General features: G+C 41.8%; 1 protein-coding gene across 1 annotated transcript in view; it reads left to right on the forward strand.

The window, feature by feature from the left end:
- The first annotated feature begins 3188 nt into the window (after positions 1 to 3188).
- Positions 3189 to 20814, forward strand: part of EFR3A (EFR3 homolog A) — a 106860-nt gene continuing 89234 nt past the window's right edge. Inside the window, 1 exon segment of the mRNA XM_032315547.1 lies at positions 3189 to 3445. Coding sequence (XP_032171438.1) covers positions 3436 to 3445 — 10 coding nt within the window. The 5' untranslated portion in view covers positions 3189 to 3435.

The raw sequence follows: 20814 nt of genomic DNA on the forward strand, positions 1-20814 counted from the left end.
AGGAAAGTAAATCCAGAGAGGCCATGGATTGTCAAAAGGTCAGGTAAAGGGGAAGGCAGGAAGGATTCCAACTCAGGTTTGCTAAATCCAATGTCTGTGCTTTTTTTATGCTTCATGAGAGCTGGAAAGCCCTGAGTCACTCTTAAGCAATGGCAGACAGAAATAAAATGGAATGAAATGACACAAAAAGGGCATATCCTTGGTATAAATACTGATCAAGAAGGAAAACTAAGCAATGAGAGCATCAGATTATATCATGATGACCTTTTGGGAATAAACTTTTGGGGGAAATAAATATCTTTGCAATTAATTCCTATAAACTGTCAATTTGCTGGCAATTACCTTGGAACACTAAAACGTGTGCCAATTAAAAGTGAATTGTCTCTGTGCCCAATTTAGAAATTGGAACAAATAATGGACTAAACTGGAAGCAGTTATTTTGGGCAATTTGACCAAAAGCTAATGTTCCAATAGGATGCCAATGACAATCTTTTTAATATCGTTTTAACTGATAGTATCAGGCAGGCTTTTTTTCTGGAAGAGGAATCTGACCCATTTCTGGGTCAGCCAGACAGGGTGTGCAAGTACAAGTACTGGGCAGTGTGAGGACTGACAGATGGATTTCCTACCAGCCCTAATAGAGTTTCAAAAAGGGAGTACTGGCAGAAGGGATGGATGGGTGTTTGCAAGCCAGAGGTGGTTCAGGAGAGGCTACCAGTCTTAGATCAAGTCTAAAGAAAGTGATAGCAGAATTAGTCCTCTCAGAGAAAAGGAGAAGGGGGTACACAAACAGAGGGTGATCCAGAGGATTTGATAGGGAAAAGGGGTCTCTGTGTAAACCAGACCATGTGTAAACCCGGGAAACACTTAGGTATGTTGTATGTGATCAATAACAATTATGAAGTTATTATTCTTGACTTTCAGCTGTCCTTTCCCAGAATCTTTGGCTGCTGATTTAATTTCTGGCAATGATACAAACCAAAAAGCCTAGGGGATTTAAAAAAAAAAAAAAAAAAAAAAGAACCAGACTCATTATGGGCCAGACTATCTTAGGACCTTTGGGATTTGCATCTTTTTTTTGAGTGATGTAAACAGAGATGTCTGTCCTTTGGAATCATATCCTCCTTTGGCTTACAGGGCACTGTGCCCTTTGGATCTCCTCTATCTCTCTCTCTTTGGCTCCACACCCTCCCTCAGCAGGGTTTCTCTGACTCCTGGCTTTAGCTTCTGGTCTGTGGGCCAAAGCTTCCCAAATCTCCAACCTTGAGATACCTCCATCTGCCTTCAGCCTGGTATGCGCACCTGCCTTTAGAACTATTCACTAGAATGTCTCCCTTGGATGTTGCCTCAAGCTTAATGTGTCAAAGAGAAACTCACATCCTCTCTTCACACCCCTTCCCTAAAACAGCATTCCCTCCCAACTTGTCTACTGCTTTAGACAACTTTGTCTACTGCAGTATCATTCATTTTCTTCTTTCAGCCTTGGAGTTACATAACTAACAGATGCCTCTCTTTTGCTCCCAAGCCAGCAGCCAACAAATCCCAGGGATTCTTCTGCTGCAGTAAGATTCATCTCATTCCTTTTCCATAGTCACCACTAAGACCAGGCACCTAACATTCCCTTCAGTGTCAATCCTAAGGACTCCCTTCCGTGGTTTCTGTATCATGGTGTCTACTACGCAGAACCCTACTTCTGATTATTCAATGCCACTGTCCTCATAGAGAACCTAGAATGGTTTCTCAAAGGACAAATTCCAAGTTTGCAAGGTTGTTCATTAACTAATTCTATTTTACCTGTTTTTTTTTCCATAGTCACTGAATGAATACACACTTTGTTAAATAGTTACTAAACAAAAATGCTCTAGTCCCCTACTGTGTGCCAGGTAGGGATACATAAATATGGACTACGGTATTTGCCATTTTCTGAAAAGTACATAGTCCAGTGGTGGAATGTGAGCACTTATGACAGTCTGGTTAAGATTCAACGGGAAAAGTGCTACAGCAGAAGCAAGTTAAGATATGTAAAATGTCTCAGGGCAAAAACTGGGAGCAAGAAAGATGTTGTAGATGATAAAAATATGCAAAAGTGCATTGAAGGGTAAGTTAAGTGTTGGCTGAGTATTTGGTAGTTTGGCTGTTACCCTTAGCAAGAGAAGGTCTGGTATATAGCCTCTGCACACACTCTCCTCCCCTTCCACCAGCTTCTGTGATTAGCTCTTTATTGCCCTCCACCCTTCCCCAGCCTCTTCAAGGGCTCCCCAATTCTTGGCTAATTCCGATTCTGCTTTTCTCCAAGTCCACCCCAAACTCATTTCCCCCAAGCGCTTTCTGACCCCTTATTTTCATCTTCTTTCTCTTCTTTCAGTACTGCGTGGTATCATTGTCTAACCAGAATGCTGGCCCTACTCTCTAGGACAAAGCTTCTCAAATATAAGTACTTAATTTGAATTAATTATACGTGTGATTCAGTGGGTGTGGTTCAGGAGCCATGAATCTGCTTTTCGACAGGTTCCCAAGTGAATCAGGCACCAAAAGATGCTGAACCACTTTGAGAAACACTGTGGCCTCTGAGGCTTTCTCCTATTTCTCCATACACGCTGTCCACAGCCCCCGGGGCCTAGCAAAGTGTGTGCGCTCTGCTGAACGCTCATTTCGGTGACTGTTAGATACGAGTTTATTAATGACACTGAGTCTGGAAAAATCCAGGGCGCTGGATTTCCGCTTTTCCCTATCAAGTGGATAGAACCGCTCTATCCCGAGATTGACTCCTCAGGCGTAACTCTGAAAGTCACCCGCGGGGAAGAGAACATTACATTTCTGTCCTCTCAAAAAACGCTCTGCCATCACCCCGAATGACCCCAGGGCGTCTCCGATCACGCTGTCAGAGTAGTAGAACGCAATGCGAGTTCAACAGCTCATACAAAAAAGCCCCCAGGTATTCCATGCACTTAAAGCAATCATGCACACCCTCACAAAATCATCAAGCGGTGCAAGTGTAAGACGTGGATATCGGAAAATGCACCGCGAGCAGGGACTCGTGGAAAGGAGTATGACTCAAATCAGTCAAAACAGAGCCCCAAGTTATTCTAGACGGCTGACGGCCCTCCCCTAGTCCCCGCCCCCTGCTCCCGCAGTGCCGCTCCTGGGCGGAGCTCGGCCGCAGGGCGGGGGCGGGGCCGGCGCGTAGGCGACGGGATGACGTCAGAGCGCGGGGACGCCCAACGCGGCGACCGGCGCACAGCTGGGGCGGCGGGGGCTGCTGTCGCTGGCTTCGCGCTGCGGGAGCCGCCGGGTCCGCGTCCACTCCCTCCGCCCTTCGTCATTCGCCTGGTCCGGGTCTCCGCGGCCCGGCGCCGGCCCGCCATGGTGCGGTCGGCGAGCCCTGCGCGGCCCCGCTGAGCCTCCGTGCGGCGCCGAGCCCGGCTCGGGGTCACCATGCCTACCCGTGAGTGTCCGGCCGAGGGTCGGGCCGGGCGGGGGGCGTTGGGAAGCGGCGGCCGGCTCGGCGCGCACTCCGGGGTGCCCGCTGCGGCGGCGGGGAAGCCGGGCCCGGCCGGGGAGAGCCAGGAAGTGCCCGCGACCCGCTGAGTTACTTTCGTTTCGGCTTAGCCTTCCCGCAGGGTGGCGTGAGCCCGTTGCACAGACCGGGAAACTGAGGCCCGAGCGTTAAGGACGCTCGGCTAGTAAGTGGCCGAACTGGAGTAACGTAGACTTGTGGGACTTCACGAAGTCCACGCTCTTTCCGCAGTCCTCTACAGAGCCAGTGGGGACTTGTTGGAAATGCTGAAGATAACTGCGGTCGTGTCACCTACTCACTTCCTCAGGAACTAGGCATCGCCTTGTGGGACGCACGGTTCCGGGGAATCCGGGCCCAGCCCAGAGCTCTTCCTCGAGGGACGCGAAGTTCCCGCAGCCGTCCTGACTTTCTCCTTGTCCGTAACGCGCGGGGGTGGCTGAAGTAGGTGCTCTTTTCCGACTTGTTTAGGCGTCTGTGCCCCAAAATGTGGCTGTTGGAGCACCTGCATCAGATTGACCTGGCTGCTGATTAAAAATGCTGTTTAGGGTTCCTCCCTAGGCACTGAGACACCGTAGCTTGGGCCCCGGAATCTGTGTGCTTAATAAGTGGCCTTGCTGTTATTGAGGGACACTAAAGTTTGAAAACAGTGGATTTGGGGGACGTTTTGGACAAACCGGGTAAGCAGTATTACTAATGACCCATTTCGGAACGACCCAGAGAATTACCATGTGACTTTAAACCCAGTGGCCCGTAAATAGATCTGTGCAAACTAAAGAGATTCCCTAATCTTGGACAGGAGGAAGCAGGATGACTGATTAGAGATTGTTTTCAATTAGGGCGCTTTTGAGTAAGTGTTCCATATTGTAAAATCTGTAAACACTTGTAAATAGCTCCTAATTAGCTCATGTTATTTAAATTCCTAACTCTTCACCGTCCTGATTTTGGTAGGCATAGGAGACACTGGATTTCCAGGTCAGCCAAATGCATGTTTTGTCTCTTTGAGGGTAAAGAGTTATTTCCGGATATTAGAAAGGTTTATGTAATGCTGTGAATGATCTTGATGAAACGATTACTTTCAACCGCTCCTACATGTGTGGGTAAGGTGGATTTTGTTTTCTGAACACAGTAATGTGTGCCCTTAATTCATGGTCTTGAATTTTGTATTCATTTAATATGTCAGCGGTTTAGATTTTCATCGTATTCCTCTAGACTAGAGGAATATCATCATAATTATAATTACAATTTCTAAATTCATGTCATTCAGGGATATTTGAGATTAGTATTGTGCTACTCTTACTGTCTGAGAAAGAAAAAGGGAGGGAATAAAAACCTCTTCTTGAAAGTTAAGGCTTCAAATGGAATTTATTGGTAAAATCACAAGATAAATATGTTATGAAATTAAACAGATTTTTAGTTCTCCCATCCAAGTACTAACCAGGCCCGACCCTGCTTAGCTTCCGAGATCAGACGAGATCGGGCGCGTTCAGGGTGGTATGGCCGTAGACCAGATTTTTAGTTCTAAGATGAGCTTCATGGAGTGGATTTAGGAAACTTGTTTCTTTTCTTTTCTTTTTTTTTTTTTTTAAGATTTTTATTTATTTGACAGAGAGAGTGAGCACTTAAGTAGGGGGAGCAGCAAGCAGAGGGAGAGGGAGAAGCAGGCCCCCCACTGAGCAGGGAGCCACGTGCAGGACTCAATCCCAGGACCTTGGAATCATTACCTGAGCCAGAGGCTGCTGTTTAACCACCGACTGAGCCACCCAGGCACTAAAATATATGATTTACAGTGTAAAATGAACCATGCTGTGTTTGCATACTTAAGAACGCAGATTTTATGACCTGATTGGAAGGCAAGTGAAATGTTTGAATTACCTGTCATTACTGTTAATATTTATTATGGTACAGTTTCTGTGACTGCATGAAAGTGGTACCAGCTGGTAGTACTCCTGTGAAGTGGTGGTCAGGTTGCTTTTTGTCTCCTTTTATGGCCAGAACCTCCAGAAATTGCTGGGATAGTTCAGCAGAGAGTAGTACTTCTCAGAAACTCTGCCTGTAGAATAAATTTCAATTTAAGAAGAGACAGCAAAATTATTACTTTGGGAATTTTCTTTTTCGTCTTTGGGGATGGTTTTAGGATGTAATCTCTCCAAATAAAGTGATTTTTTTTTTTTAGTGTTGTTCAGAGGCTTGTCTGTAAGCTCATCTAGTTAATCCTTAAGGCTCTAGTGCATAAAGGTAATGCTTTTCTCTTAGAGATGATCACTAGCGTCTCTCTCTCTCAGATTCTGTAATTCTGAAAGTGACCATTGCTCCAAGTCTTGAAATGATGCTACTATTGCTGTTACGTTGCTTATTTGGAATACTGATACTCTCAAATCACTGAAACTGGTGTTAATCAGCAGAATCTATGTAGCATGGTACACCTCTGAAGGCTAAGCAATTGCATTATCTCATGAATGTTAATGGTAGCTTCATTGGAATTATTTTGGAGAGCCATGCTCTTTTTCAGAAAGCAACTACCTGGAAGAATGTCTGATGGGAAGGTGCTACGGACACAGGGGCAGTTCTGTGATTGTGTCACTCTGTATTCAGCCAGTAGTTTGCAATAATCACTAAGCACAGATTTCAAGAGTGTTTCACTAAATGATCTTTTCAAATCTACAAACTTATAATTTGATACATAATTTCTCTAGAGGCCTTTATTTCTTCCTGTAGTTTCAAAGGACCATTAAGAAACATTTTGATGGTAAAGATTTTCAAACTCTGAATCAGAATTTGAGTGAAAGAAATGTTAAAGCTTCTTAATCCAGTCATTTTCTTTTCTTTTTTGTATCAGGAGACTAAGACTCAATGAATTTCAGTTACTTGACTAAGGTCACACCTGGCTTGAACGCAGATTTCCGCTCTATAATCCTTAACCGCAAGGAGCATAGATGGAGTTTATTTTTGGTTTTCTAGCACAAAGTTGATCTTAGTTTACCCTCTCCCTCCAATTTTTTTCTGTGAGGTTACTCAAGGACAAAAGTAAACTTAGCCAAAACTCAAGTCAGACATGTGAGCTTGCAAGAAAACTTACCATGATTGTTTTTGTTTCAGTCTTGTCACAGGAGTCTGGGGGAAGACGGCTGAGGATTTCACTGGCGTGCTCAATAGAGAGCTGGTTGCATAGGCCCGCAGACTTTCTTTTTCGTTAACTAGTAATGTGAAAGAGGTTCTGTAGCTGGTATTTTGCCTAAAAACAGGTCCAGTAAAATGTGCTCTGTTAGGATCTATGTAAAGGTATTGTATATGGCTAAGGGGAACTGAAACTCTTAGCCATTTTTTGCTCTATATAACTATACTTTCAGTAATTTGTGGTTAAGGCTTTCTTTTCTCACTTAGATGTTGGCATTGATATCTAGTCAAATTTGTTAGGCTGTGGTAACGTGGTCATTCTATATTTGTTTTTTCCCATTTATGAGACTGATTATATTTGACTTATTTTTCAGTCCATTCTTATGAAAGAGGTGCAAAATACTGATGAATTGTGAAGTGAAAGATGGATGCTGGTTGAGGTGTTTCCATTTAGAAATGCATTACAAGCAAATGACCTATTCCTGGCTTGGGAGCCATTTGTGTTCATTTGTTCTCTATGCCCTTCCTTGCTCTTCCCCCCAGTACCTATGTGTACTGCCAGAATGATAGCTAAAGAATTTTCTTAAAGTGACCTTCGGCTTGACACTGGTTACTAGCAGATCTCATCTTTCAGTTGTTCCCACTCATGGGACATGTGGCAGTAAAGGTGTGATGCAGGTGGTGGGCGATAAGGCTGGAGGAGCTAGGAGCCAGAATTTGAAGGATCTTATATGCCATGCATTGAGCTTGACTAAAATTGTGTTCAGTCTGTCACAATCACAGTAATGGTGACTGTCCTTTTTATAGGCATATTAGCCATTTCTAGCATACTGATTACTTTATAAAAACTGAAACTTGCTATTAGTAATAGAGAATTAATGATTGGATACAGTATACTTTGTGCTTTACATGAATTATTTTATTTAATTATCTTTTCCTTTGTGGGAGGCCCAATTTAACAAAGAAATAGATTGAATTTCAAGAAAGTTAAGTAACTTGCCTATGATAGTAAATTGTGATATAATGATAGTAAATGATAGCAAATTGTGGAAATGGGGTCAGAACTAGATGCATCTAACTTCTGAGTCCCCGTTATTTTTTCTAACTATGCTGCTCTGAGCCAGGCAGGATTGAATCTACCAGATACCATCAATTTTTTTTTTTTTTTTTAACACCATTACATTTGCTTAGCACTGTGCTTAATTACATAATAGGTGCTTGGTAAATGTTGAATAAATGAATGATTGAATTTTAACTGGAGTCACAGAAGTTATTCTTCGGACACCAAAACCTGAAATAAACTTTTTCCCTTTAAAACAGTGCTATAAGTTATGATTAAGTTCTTAGCAGGCCTGCCTTTAACATTTGTGAGGCCTGAGACAAGAATATAAATGGAAGCCTGCAAATCATAGTCTTAATCAGGATTTCTCAAACTTTGCTCTGTTGATGTCTCGGATTGGATAATTTTTTGTTCGGGAGGTAAGGGCAGTCATGTGCTTTGCGAGATGTTTTGCAGCAACTCTGGCCTTTACCCACTAGAGGCTTGTGGTAAATTCCCCTGTTCCCTAAAGTCTTGGCTCTCAAAACTGTCTCCAGGCATTGCCAGATGCTCCCTGCGGGGTGGGGGGGGCGGGGGTAGGGGTGGGGAGGTCTAACTGTCCCTGGGTTGAGAACCACTGGTTTAAAGATTGAAATGTTGTAGATCAGGCTCTGCCTGCTGCCCAGAGCTCTGCTTTGCCATCTAGGGTCCCTGCAGCCTGCTCCTCAGAGATTGCCTTCTCAATCTGAAGGCCCAAAGGAGCATGCAGGGATGATTGAGTCAGCAGTGACCTGTTGGGTCAGGGCAGGGTCTTTCCTGACCCTAAATTGGGCTTGACTCAGGTAACATTACTTTAGGGAGCCTAGACTGCTTCCCCTTTGTCCATACCTCGCTTTTCCATCTCTGGATTTCCACAGTTCCAAGTAACTTTGCGGAGCTGAACTATGGAGACAGAGGGGTAGGTGGAGAGTGAGCCCAGCATTCTGGGGAACTTGCCTGCCATTGGGGGTTGATTTGGGGTTAGCAGCTTAAAACAAAACAACTTCAGTGGTTTTCAGTGTTGCCTCTCTGTCCCCTCCTCAGCCCACAGATCCCTCTAAAAGGAAAATAAAAGTCCTTTGTTGAGGGGGGCAGAGGCCTTTTTTTTTTTTTTTTCCCCCTTAGTCAAAAATGAGGGTCCTAGTTCTTAGGAGAAAGCTACATTTTACCCATTATATTGCTCTGCTGTGGTATGGAACGACCCAGTTTTCATTAGTGGGGTTTCTGTAGGAATGGGATGGATTGCTGAGGACAAATCTGATTTCATGTACTCTGTCATGCTCTCTGTTTGCATATTTGTTTACTGCTGCCTACCTTTAGGTATTATTAGGTAACATGATTCCAGTTTTTATTAAAGGAGTAATCAATATACAGGTATTTTTATTTCTATTTTATTTTGGTACAAAGAAGGTGGTTTAATTAAAGCACGGGGACAGGACCCGCCTATGTGGGTATTTTTATTGTATTTCTGAATCATAGTCTTTGTGTATGAACAAGCAGCTCTGTTATAAACTCCACTGGAGGATGCCCTGTGTAGGAAGGGAGTACCTCTTTATAGTGGTAACAGGAAGGTTTTTATTGATAACACTGTAGGAAACGGGTCCCTGACATTCTCAGAAATGAAGAGGAGGGCACAGAAAATCCCAGTATGCCCCCACCACTTGAACGAGGAAAGGGTAGACCAATAGCAAAGATATGAGATGTTTGTCTAGGTTAGGGATTCTTAAATATTTTTGCAAAATGAATCCTGTTGAGAATCTGATGCACACCATGATTATTCTTCCCTAGAAGAATGCTTAACATTAAAATATTGCCCTGAACTGGCTGTTTGTTTAGCCTTCAAGGAATGAATTTTGATTAATTGATCAAATAAGTATTGACTGTATATGGGAAACCATTTTATTTGTTGTGTGATTGCTATTGCTGTCATGTGCTAGGTGATGTAAAATGCTCTGACTTATTTTGAGCAGTGGTTGGTGAATAATGTTGTTTTTTAATAGGAAGTAAAATAATGGGGCTTTTTTTATCATTAGTATTTTATTCTGAAAGGAGGAAGAAATAATCTGATTTATTAAATGGTGGTTTCAATCATGAAAACCTGAAAGGTTAAGATGAATCATTATGTGTGGGTTCAGTTTATGGAGCGTTTGTAGGGGTGTGTCTGTGTGTGTGTGTGTTTGAAACAATTGTGCGTTCTAGAATGAACATGATTCTAGGCAAATATGATGTAAAATGAATGCTAGCATTTTCTCCTATGATTAATATGTCAAACCTGTCAAAATTCTCTCATCATTTGTATTTGTCAGGTTCATTCAGTTCTTGAGATGAGCCTGCTCTTGCATATGCTCTAAAGCAAATGGGAGCTACTATAACTTTTCTTTCTTTGTAGGCTTTCATAGTCTTCCTTTTGCACATGTGTTTACTGCTCTTCAGCTTCAGGTATTTAGGAGATAGGGTGATCCTATTTTTATTAAAGAAGGAGTCGCTACACAGGTTTTTTCATTGCACTTTTTTTCTTTAAGATTTCATTTATTTTTATTATTTATTTGAAAGAAAGAGGAGAGAGAAAGCATGAGAAGGGGGAGGGTCAGAGGGAGAAGCAGACTCCCCACTGAGCAGAGGAGCCTGATGTGGGACTCTGTCCTAGGACTCTGAGGTCAAGACTTGAGCTGAAGGCAGTCTCTGAACCGACTGAGACACCCAGGCGCTCTCATTGTACTTCTGAATTAAGAGTTTGCTGTATTCTAAAATTAGGCACTAAATCTTTTGCTATATGATCTTCAAGAAGACTTGTCCTTCTAAATGCTTTTTATTTATTTTGTTTGTTTTTATTTGTAGTTGGTGGGTTATTTAGCTGTACCTCTTTATTTTTACTACCTGAACTCCAGGGTATTCCTGCTGAGGTAGTTTTCTGGGTAATGCTAAGTGTTCTTCACACCTCTGGTACTTAATTGGCTTTTTGAACAGCTGTCTTGGCAGTTTGCTACAAAGTTCTCTGTGATGTGGTTGTACTTAACTTTAAATGGATCTCACTCCTGGTGGGCAGAGAAAATGAAATACAAAGTGTTCAAGTTTGCTGTCATCAATTCCTCGAGCTTCATAAACTTTGCAGAAGGTACTGTGTCAGGCCAAAGGTCTGGCTTAGAAATTGAAATGAGTGGCCCTTTTATGACATATAACTTAAATTAATGTTTGAACTTAGTTATAAGTGTTTTTACTGGGTGTTTGTTGTATTAAGTGGAAACTAAGAGATACTTACATGTAGTAGGATTTATGTAATTGTACATTAGAGGTAGAAATACTTGATGAACATATTATCTGGATCAATATGTTGTAAGGACAAGACAGTTGTGTCTTGGATTATTGCCATTTGCTATATATGGTTCCAGGAGGGCTTCTGTGGAGAGAAGAGCACTCCAGGCGAATGTACAGTAGCAGGGATTTGGGGTGTAAGTCCTTTATGCATTTTCCCTGTTCTCTTAGCTGGGCTGTACTCTGTGGACCTCAGCAGGGCAGTTTCTTCTTCACTTCGAAGTACCAGTTAGAAACAGACTTAAGCATCTTGTCTACTCCTTGCCACCTTTTCCCTTGGTTCCATCCTGATTCTTTGCTTGGTCTTCTAACAGTGGGAAGCTCTCCCAGGTTTGTCTTCCTGCAACAGGTTCATGAAATGGCAGCAAATCAGGTGCAAGAAGAGAGTGCTAGATGCCTGTTCCAGGTCAGTTCTGTTTATATTGCCTTTATGAAAGCTCCATTCCTTGGCACAGGATCCTCTTTGTTAGGTCCTGAGAATTCCATGTTGTTCTTGATCCATATTGGAGGGCGGCACAAACCTTGAGCTGCCTTTAGAGCCCAAATTTCCCAAGTGTCTTTTGTGGACATATAATACAGACTTGTGAGTGGGTGGGCTGCTCTGCCTGACCCAGCTTCAGCTCAAGTGGCTCTTTTTACGGGGGGATTCTGCATTTGGTTTCAATAGGGAAATAATGTTGGCTGCTTCTAAAAAATTTGAAATTTGTAGTCTCAGAAGAATATTCCCTCTGACAAAAACACAAGGTAATTTAGAATCAAAAGCTTAGTGATACACCAAAGCTATTTGAGCTAATGGTGTCTCACATGTTTTGCTCTGATGATCTCCAGGAATGGAGTTGTCTTATCTCTTCCTGTAGTCCTTTCGGTCTTAGGTGCCGTCAGTGTGCTCTTGCAGTCGCTTTTCAGCTTTTTTTGTGTTCTGTTTGGATTTCTCTTAGAGATACATCATTCAGCAAGTTATTTTAGTGTCTACATGTGCACTGCTGGGTGGGGAATATAGAGATGAATAAAGCAGTCTCTGGCTTTAAGAAGTCTATAGAACTTTGTGTAGATGGCTGTAACACACAGAAGGAAATGGTGAGCACCCTAGCAACTGTGCCGTGGAGTTTAGAGGAGAAACTGGAGGGGAAATGTGAGTAGAAGATGGCATCGGAAGCCTGAGGAATCATAGGAGAAGCTTGAATTTGGGGACTGGGTTTCAGGTGAGTCATACAGGTAGAAATAACCAGCAGGCAGTTGAAGTAAGTCATTGGCACTGGGGAAAGTGAAAGCTTTAAGGCCGTGTGTGTGTGTGTGTGTGTGTGTGTGTGTGTGTGGTAATTTTGTCTTAACGCATTTATTCAGTCCCTGCTATGTGTCCGTTTTTACAGACACCGAGGACACAGCAGTATCCTCATAGTGAACATGATGGACATCATTGTGGATGTCATGCCCGCTCTCTTGAAGCCTAGTCTGGTGGGGAAGACAAGTCAAGAACACATAATTACACTGACCAGACAGGGAGCTTTATAAGCACTTGTACCTGTTTCCTTTGCCTCCATACATAGCTTTTGATACAGTGCTTGGCGCATGGTACACATTCCTTGTATATTTGTAGCATGACTCAGATTACTAAAAGAGAAGCATTGGTTGCTATGGAAACACATAAGTGAGGTTGGAGGGAGAACAGTTAGAGGTTATTAAAGTACAGTCATCTGAGTGATGGGCTATGGACTTGGGTGATGGCAATGGGGTAGATTGCAGCGGACCAGTCTGTATCCTGCTGGGGACGTACAGGTGACAGAATTAATTGGATGAGGGGTGGAGGGAGAAGGGGAGTTGGGATTCACTCTGAAGTTTCAGGTGTGGTTGTTTGGGCGAATGGCTCTAGTTTGATATGGGGACTTTCTGAGGAAGAGCAATTGGGGAAATCAGTATGGGGTGTCGAGTCCATTTTAGGCTGTGGTAAGTGTGCGATGCCTGAAAGGCCGTTCGGAGCACGCTGTAGGAGCTGACACTGGGCAGAGTGACTAACGGATGGGCTGTCAAGACACAAGATGATCCTGGAGGAACGTGTCCTCTTAGGATGGGCTGTCAAGACACAAGATGATCCTGGAGGAACGTGTCCTCTTAAGGATGGAGTAGGCAGAGGAACCAAAGACGAAGCAGGTGGGGCATTGCTAAACCAAATACCCCCAGGACAAATGCTTGACAAGAACTGTGTTTAAGACTCAAATTGATGAAGTTTTAGAATGTGAGTGAGGTTCAGTGGGGGGTGGGGCCCAGAGCCGATGATCAAGGAAGAATTTTTGAGACATCTTTGGTGCAAAATGGTGGTTTATTAAAGCATGGGGGACAGGACCTGTGGGCACAAAGAACTGCTGCCCCGGGTTGTGAGGGGTGGCAGGTTATGTACAGTGGGGTTGGGGAGGTAAAGAAAGAGGGAGGTTTCAGTAGGACTTTCATAAACTAAAGAAGACCTACAGGATACCAGATACCAGAGGCCTTGCCATTGTCAAGGTCGTTTATCTCCTTCTTAGCAAGGTATTAATGTTAAGAGTTAAGATTGTTGGGAGATTCCTAACATATTCCTCACATATGTCCCACCCAGGTGTGGGGGTGGGGGAAGGTTTCAAGGTGTCAGCTTTTGCTTGGTCCTCAGCCAGCCTTCTGTTCCCTCATCAAAATGGCAGTGCATTTATAGTAGCATTTCAAACATTCCAGTAAGCAGGAAAAGAAAAAAACAAAGCTGGATAATCTCTTACTGTTTGATCTGATGCTATGACAATAATTTATGAAGTGTTAGAGAAAAAAAAATCTTATTTTAAAGCTTGGGGATCCAAAGATGATTATGTGTCTTATCCATGGTATGTACTGTGCTGTAGTTACGTCCTTAACTGTCTTGTACTGATTTTTAGCTGGGGGAGGAGAGTGTCCTACTATACTTGGTTGAGAGGATGTAGACTCTTCTATAACTCCTGTGTAGACTTGCTTATTAATTCTGCAGTTTGCAAGTGAAAATTAAGGCAGCTCCACATATGTACTATAAAATATTTCACGTAGAACTTAACTGTTAACTTATCTTTTGCTCTCTTTTTTGGGAGTCTCATTATTATGTATATTTGTGAAAGAACTGAATGATTTGCTGGCAGCAGATACAAACTTAACTGACTGAGGAACTGCTTTATTTCACAGAAGTGAGAGGCATAGGCCCTTGAGCTGTCCCCTGAGCACCTCTGTTAGCTCCCTGAGCTCCTGGCACTGTTTTCTCGCTGTACACAGCTAATCCGCCTCTTTCCCTCCACGTCTATTGTTCTCTGTGTATTGACTCAGTGTAACTCAGGAAGCAGCCTCTATTCTCTGTTTCAGCAGCATAGAAATATTGCTGCTCTTTTCATTGCTGGCCCTGATAGGGTACAGCAACGTGCTGGCTAAGGGCCGAACAATTTAAAAAATGTTTAATTTCAGTATAGTTAACATACAGTGTTCTGTTAGTTTCAGGTTTACAGTATAGTGACTCAGCAAATCCATACATCACCCAGCGCTCAAAGCAAGTGTACCGTTTAATCCCCATCGCCTATTTAACCCATCCTGCTGTCTACCTCCCCTCTGGTAACCATCTGTTCTCTTTCGTCAGGAGTCTGTTTCCTGGTTTGGCTCTCTCGTTTTCCCCTTTGCGCCTTTGTTTTGTTTCACAAATTCCACATAGGAGTGAAATCCTATGGTATTTGTCTTTTTCTGACTTATCTCGCTTAGCATACATAATACCCTCCAGATCATCCATGTTGTTGCAGATGTCAAGCATTAGTTCTTTTTAATGGCTGAATAATACTCCATTGTGTGTGTGTGTGTGTGTGTGTGTGTGTGTGTGTGTGTGTGTGTATGTATCCCATCTTCTTCTTTCTCCATCTGTCATTGGACAATTAAGCTGCTTCCATAATTTAGCTATTGTAAATAATACTGCAGTAAACATAGAGGTGCATAAGGGCTGGACAGTTTTAAAAGCTTTGTGTCCAGTGGTTCTGAGGACATTAGGACACAATTTAGTGTGGTTTGGCTGTTGAGCTTTTGTTGGGGTGGCAGTTGATTCCACCAGTCTTAATTCTTTTTAACCTAAAATTGATTCCACCGGTCTTAATTCTTTTTAACCTAAAATTGCATTGTATTTGAACCTTGCTAAACAATTTAAGTATTTCCATAAAATATAATTTTCCACTCATTGTTTTAAATTCTCAAGAGTAAATAAGTTTCACTAATTACAGTAATAAAATGAATAGTACAAATGTATATATATTTACAGGTTGTTCTTTGTGTATAACATCACAGAAAGTTGCTGGGTTTTTTTCTTCCATGCGTGTAATACTGTCTTATCTTTGAACTTGAGGAAGATTTAGTAACACATTGAAACCTATGGCATCAGATTTTAATATTCGATTCATTAAAATATATTAGAAAATATTAGAGTGCATTCTTAGAGTTTTGATTAACATAAAAATCAGTTGTGTAAACTAACCATAATGACCATAAGGTATGTGTGTAATAAATTAAAAAAGGGACGCCTGAGTGGCTCATTCAGAGAAGCCTCTCTGACTATTGATTTCTGCTCAGGTCATGATCTCAGGATCCTGAGACCAAGCCCTGAGGTGGGCTCTGTGCTCAGCAGGGAGTCTGCTTGTAATCTCCACCCCCTGTCCCTCTCCTTTCGCTCCTCCCCGCCTTTCTCAAATAAATACATAAAAACTTAAAAAAAAAAAAAAAAAAAAAAAGAAGAAGTCTTAGGCTTTTGATTTTGTGTTACCAAAATCTTGTGTATGAAGTGAATACAAAATGTTTAGTGTCTGCTTTAGTTAGAAGTTTGGGGAGACTGTATCAAACACTGAACTTTGACAGTTTAAATTAGTAGTTTAATATTTTTTTATTCAACTTTGTACTTAGCAAGGCTTATCATCAAGCCCTATTATTTTGCTGTCTTTAAACTTGGGATAAAAAAAACAACTTAAAATATACATTCTGTTTAGGTACATAATTACAGTGCTACCTATCTTTTCCTTAACTGTTTAATCAGAAAATTTAATCATTTCAATTCAAATGAAAATCTTTAACATATGGCATAGACGCTGTGGGTGTTGTGCAATTTATAAGGAGACTCAGTGCTGTTGTTATATTAAATGTATTTGTTCTAAAAATAATTTTGGAAGTTACAAACATCCCCAACAGATTTAACACTTGTTATTCTATGACTAATGAGGAAATACACATTTGTTAAAATTTAAGTAGTTGGGGAATTTTAAAGCTATTTTGAATTTTGCTTTATATAACTCATATCCTACATGTGAAATGTTCAGAGGACTTTTATTAAAAATAACTCATATCAACCTAACTGAGAAATGTTTCAGTCATTGCCTGTGTACCTATGTGCCTCTTTATGCTCATATGGGTAACAAATTAAGATCTCTGGATTTAAGGGCATGCCTTAGTTTGTTTAGGTAGAAATGGTATTTGTTGGTGCTCTGAAAAAGAGCTGATCTAAAAATCTTCAGAAACCCTCATCCCTATCCTTTTCCTTATCGAGGTTTTCACTGCTTACAGTAGGGTAGCAGTAGGATTTTAAACCACGACCTTATTATAACAGATACATACTAAGATCACAATAGGTATAATGAAGGAAAGAACTGATTTTTGGGGGGTGCGGGGCACCTGGGTGGTTCAGTGGGTTAAGCCTCTGCCTTCGGCTCAGGTCATGATCTCAGGGTCCTTGGATGGATCCCCACATCTGGCTCTCTGCTCTGCGGGGAGCCTGCTTCCCCCTCTCCCTCGGCCTGCCTCTCTGCCTACTTGTGATCTCTCTCTGTCAAATAAATAAAATCTTAAAAAAAAAAAAAAGATTTGATTTTTAAAAACACCTTTATTGAGGTACAATTTGCATCTCCAAAACAATTTACCTGTTTTAAGTGTGTAGAAAAGACTTGATTTTTATATAAAACAAAAACCTTAGGAATTACCTGAGCAGTGCTTATATGAATTTCAAGAAGCCTCACTTTTTTTCCCCTCCAGATTTGGTTCAGTGAGACTTACACTTCAATAAGTATTAGGAGACTTGGTAAAATTAAAAGATTTAAAATTCCACTTCTTTTTAATCTCCTCATTGTGAAGAAGATATTTATAATCTGTGGATTTTTAAACTTACAACGTAGTATATCTTTAAGTTTAAAAATCTGAGATCATCCAGTGTCAGATTACTATAAGACGACAGTCATATTGGTAGAGGGGAGAATTCACTGGACTTTTTTTTTTCTCTGCCTGCTCAAACTATGATAAACCAGAGGATTCCCCTGTTACAAAGGAATAGTGGGCCATAGTTTCAAAACCAAAAATTGCTTCAAGTATGCATTTGTTGCTAGGCTTTGGTGAAAAGTTACATAGAATTGCTTCCATTAGTTTCCTTACTGGTTTTGGGACACTTGTGCTAGAGTGCTGGGTTGTTAAAAGCAGAAACTCACAGCGCACAGTGAGTAGGAAAGCTTTAAGGAGTCCTGGGCAGCAGTTGTCATTTGGCTGTGAGTTTATGAACTCCCGGGGTTCTTTCCCCCTTTTCCCAATGGTTCAGTGCTCCGTGCAGCTCTTGCATGTTGTCTGGTATGCTGAGGATTTGTGGTAACTTTTTGGTGAGGCACTCAAAGAACATAACAAAAGCTTCTCACTTTCTTCATACATATTCTTGTGTTCTTGGGGGGGTATTTCAGAGTTCAGAGTAGCATAAATAGGAAAAGAAGATAATTTCTAGAAATGGGATGTTTTGTAATCTGACACATTCTCAGGCTGGGTGTCATTTCTCCATTCTCTGCCATCTGACTTTTGTACCGTGGTAGTGATAGTATAGTTTTTTGACAGCTGCGTAATATTTTGACTCTGTGGCTCTAGTCTCCACAAACGAAACAGCTCAGGTGTTTTGTTTGTTTGCTTTGTTTTTAAGCCATTTCAGGAAGACAGTGCAATGCATAAACTGTTAAAGAGCACAGGCTTTTAACTGGATCCAGCATTTCTAGCTGTGTGACCTTGGACTCTTACCTTTCTGATTCCCTCTGTAACCTGTAAGTATTGATTCCTCATAAGGTTGTGAGCATAAAGGAAGATAAAATCACGCGGGTATAGTAGATACCCGCATGTTTGTTGAATACATTCTGAAAGACTTGACTGACTGAAAAGGAATAAGCAGGGAATTCCTGGGGTAAAGTAGCCATTTGGTTAGGTCTTCTGGTTTTCTACTATATTTTGCACTATATCCATGAAACCAGAATTTGTGTCTTAATGGAATTTGCATTTAGTCTTTGATGTTGTGTTAGTTGTCTAGGGCTGCTCTAACAAAGTAGCACAGACTGAGTGGCCTAAACAACAAATTTATTGGCTCAGAGATCTGGAGGTCAGAAGTCTGAAATCAGGGTGTCAGCAGGGTCTTTCTGAGGGCTGTGAGGGAAGGGTGTTTTCCAGGCCGCTGTCCCTGGCTTATAGACGGTCACTTACATGTTCATACAGAGTTCTCCCTGTTATGCATGTCTGTGTCTGAATTTCACGTCTTTAGCAAGGTACCAGTCATATAGAATTAGGGCTCACTCTGATGACTCCATCCTAACTTTATTACCTCTGCAAGACCCAGTTTCTAAATAAAGTCACATTCTGAGGCACCGGAATTTAGGACTTGAACATAGAACCAGGGGAAATAAGTTGACCCTCTAATAGATGTGTTTGAGACATGAAGGTGAAAGTTTTTTAAGTTACAATGTTTCCGTTTTAAAAACTGTGCTTATCTATTAAACCTTGATGGAAACTGATGGCTTGGTTGCTTTTTCTTTTACCAAGACCAAACATTCGTATACCTAAACTCAAGTATACGTAGCATCTAAAGAAATTTGGTAGAATTGAGCAAAAATTCTGGGGCGCCTGGGTGGCTTGAGCCCCAATCAGGCTCAATCCTAGGACCCTGGGATCATGGATCAGGCTCTCTGCTCAGCAGGGAGCCTGCTTCCCCCTCTCTCTCTGCCTGCCTCTCTGCCTACTTGTGATCTCTGTCAAATAAATAAACAAAATCTTAGAAAAAAAAAAAGAATTGAGCAAAAATTTCTTTCTGTATCTCTATCATTTTGTATGCTTCTGGGATGAGGAAAGAATGTTTGAGTTCGAATGACTGGAATATCAAGGGATGAATTACATTTTCTGGGAGCTGACTTCAAATCAGTTTGGCATTTGAGTTGATTTGGTAGGAATGGTGCATATCTGATAACTATAGAACTCACTGGTCTACAGGCTATATGCAATTTTACTTGTATTCCTTTTCCAAGGCTGGTGTAACAAGGTGTAGCACAAACTGCATGGTTTAGGACAGCAGAGTATTCTCACAGTGCTGCAAGTTACGAATTTGTGGTCAGGGCCCTGCTGCCCTTGAGGCTCTGAAGAGTCTTTCCTTCTTATAATCTAGCTCTGGTGGTTGCTGGCAGTCCTGCATTTCTTCGTTTGTGGCCGCATCACTCATCTCTTCTTGTCTTCTCCTGGCCTTCCCTGTGTGTCTCCGTTTGTCTCTCTCTTTATAAGGACACCAGTCATTGATGAAGAGCCTACCCTAATCTAGTAGGACTTTGTTTTAACTTGATTAGCTGTGCAAAGACTATTTCCAAATGAGGTCACATTTGTAGGTACTGGGGTTAGGACTTCAGCACATCTTTTTGAGCAACAGAGTTCATCCCCAGCATTTGTTCATTGCTTTAAAAAGTTAGCTTTGGGGCACCTGGGTGGCTCAGTGGGTTAAACCTCTGCCTTCAGCTCTGCCATGATCTCAGGGTCCTGGGATAGAGCCCACATCGGGCTCTCTGCTCACCAGGGAGCCTGCTTCCCCCCTCTCTGCCTGCCTCTCTGCTTACTTGTGATCTCTTTCTCTCTATGTGTCAAATAAATAAACAAGAGCTTAAAAAAAAAAAAAAGTTAGTTTCACTTTTCACTTGTCTCTTTAATCCTCTAAGTATTCCTGACAAGTAAATGGACAGCTTTGTTACCACAAATGAATGTATTGGAGCCCGACAGCTCCAAACTCTCCCACTGTCCTGATTGTTAACCCATTGCCTTGCTGTTCTAGGTACAGCATTAGCTTTTATTTTTGACTGTCTGTTTTAACAATTTGTTGCAAATTCTTTCTAAAGCTCCTTTTGTCTCATACTTTCTTTATTAACTCTTTGATGAGTCATGTTTGAAGTGGATGAACTGACTAGTTTATAACCTGTGTAGGAGATTTCACTTCCAGGAATCTTTTGTAGTTGGAATGCCTGTTACTTCACTACTGAACTCATATCATCTATACCACTTTTTTTTAAGATAGCTTATTCTGTATGGATAGAATGGCATGAACAAGTGCACGGGAAAGAGAAAGATTGGGACTTGGTTTGAAAACTATGAGTAGTCACAGTTTTTATTGTGAAAGATGTTATGATTTATTTGGGAAGTAAGGCTGAAAAGGTAGAACCTGTGTGCCCAGGTTTGCCTCTAAGACCAACCTGGCAATGAAGCATAAATAAACTGGAGAGATCCCTATTTTGGCAAAGTACAATGGACTTTACTTTTTAAATATTTATTTATTTTTTATAATATTTTACTTATTTGTCAGAGAGGGAGAGAGAGAGTGTAAGAGTGAGAGAGCTAGGGGACAAGCAGGGAAAGTGGCAGGCAGAGGGAGTACCAGGTTCCCTGCTGATCCTGAGATCATGACCTGAGCCAAAGGCAGAGGCTTAACCAACTGAGCCACCCAGGCATCCCACTTTTAAAATCTTTA

This window comes from Mustela erminea, chromosome 16, assembly GCF_009829155.1.
Source record: "Mustela erminea isolate mMusErm1 chromosome 16, mMusErm1.Pri, whole genome shotgun sequence".
NCBI classification, from domain to species: Eukaryota; Metazoa; Chordata; class Mammalia; order Carnivora; family Mustelidae; genus Mustela; species Mustela erminea.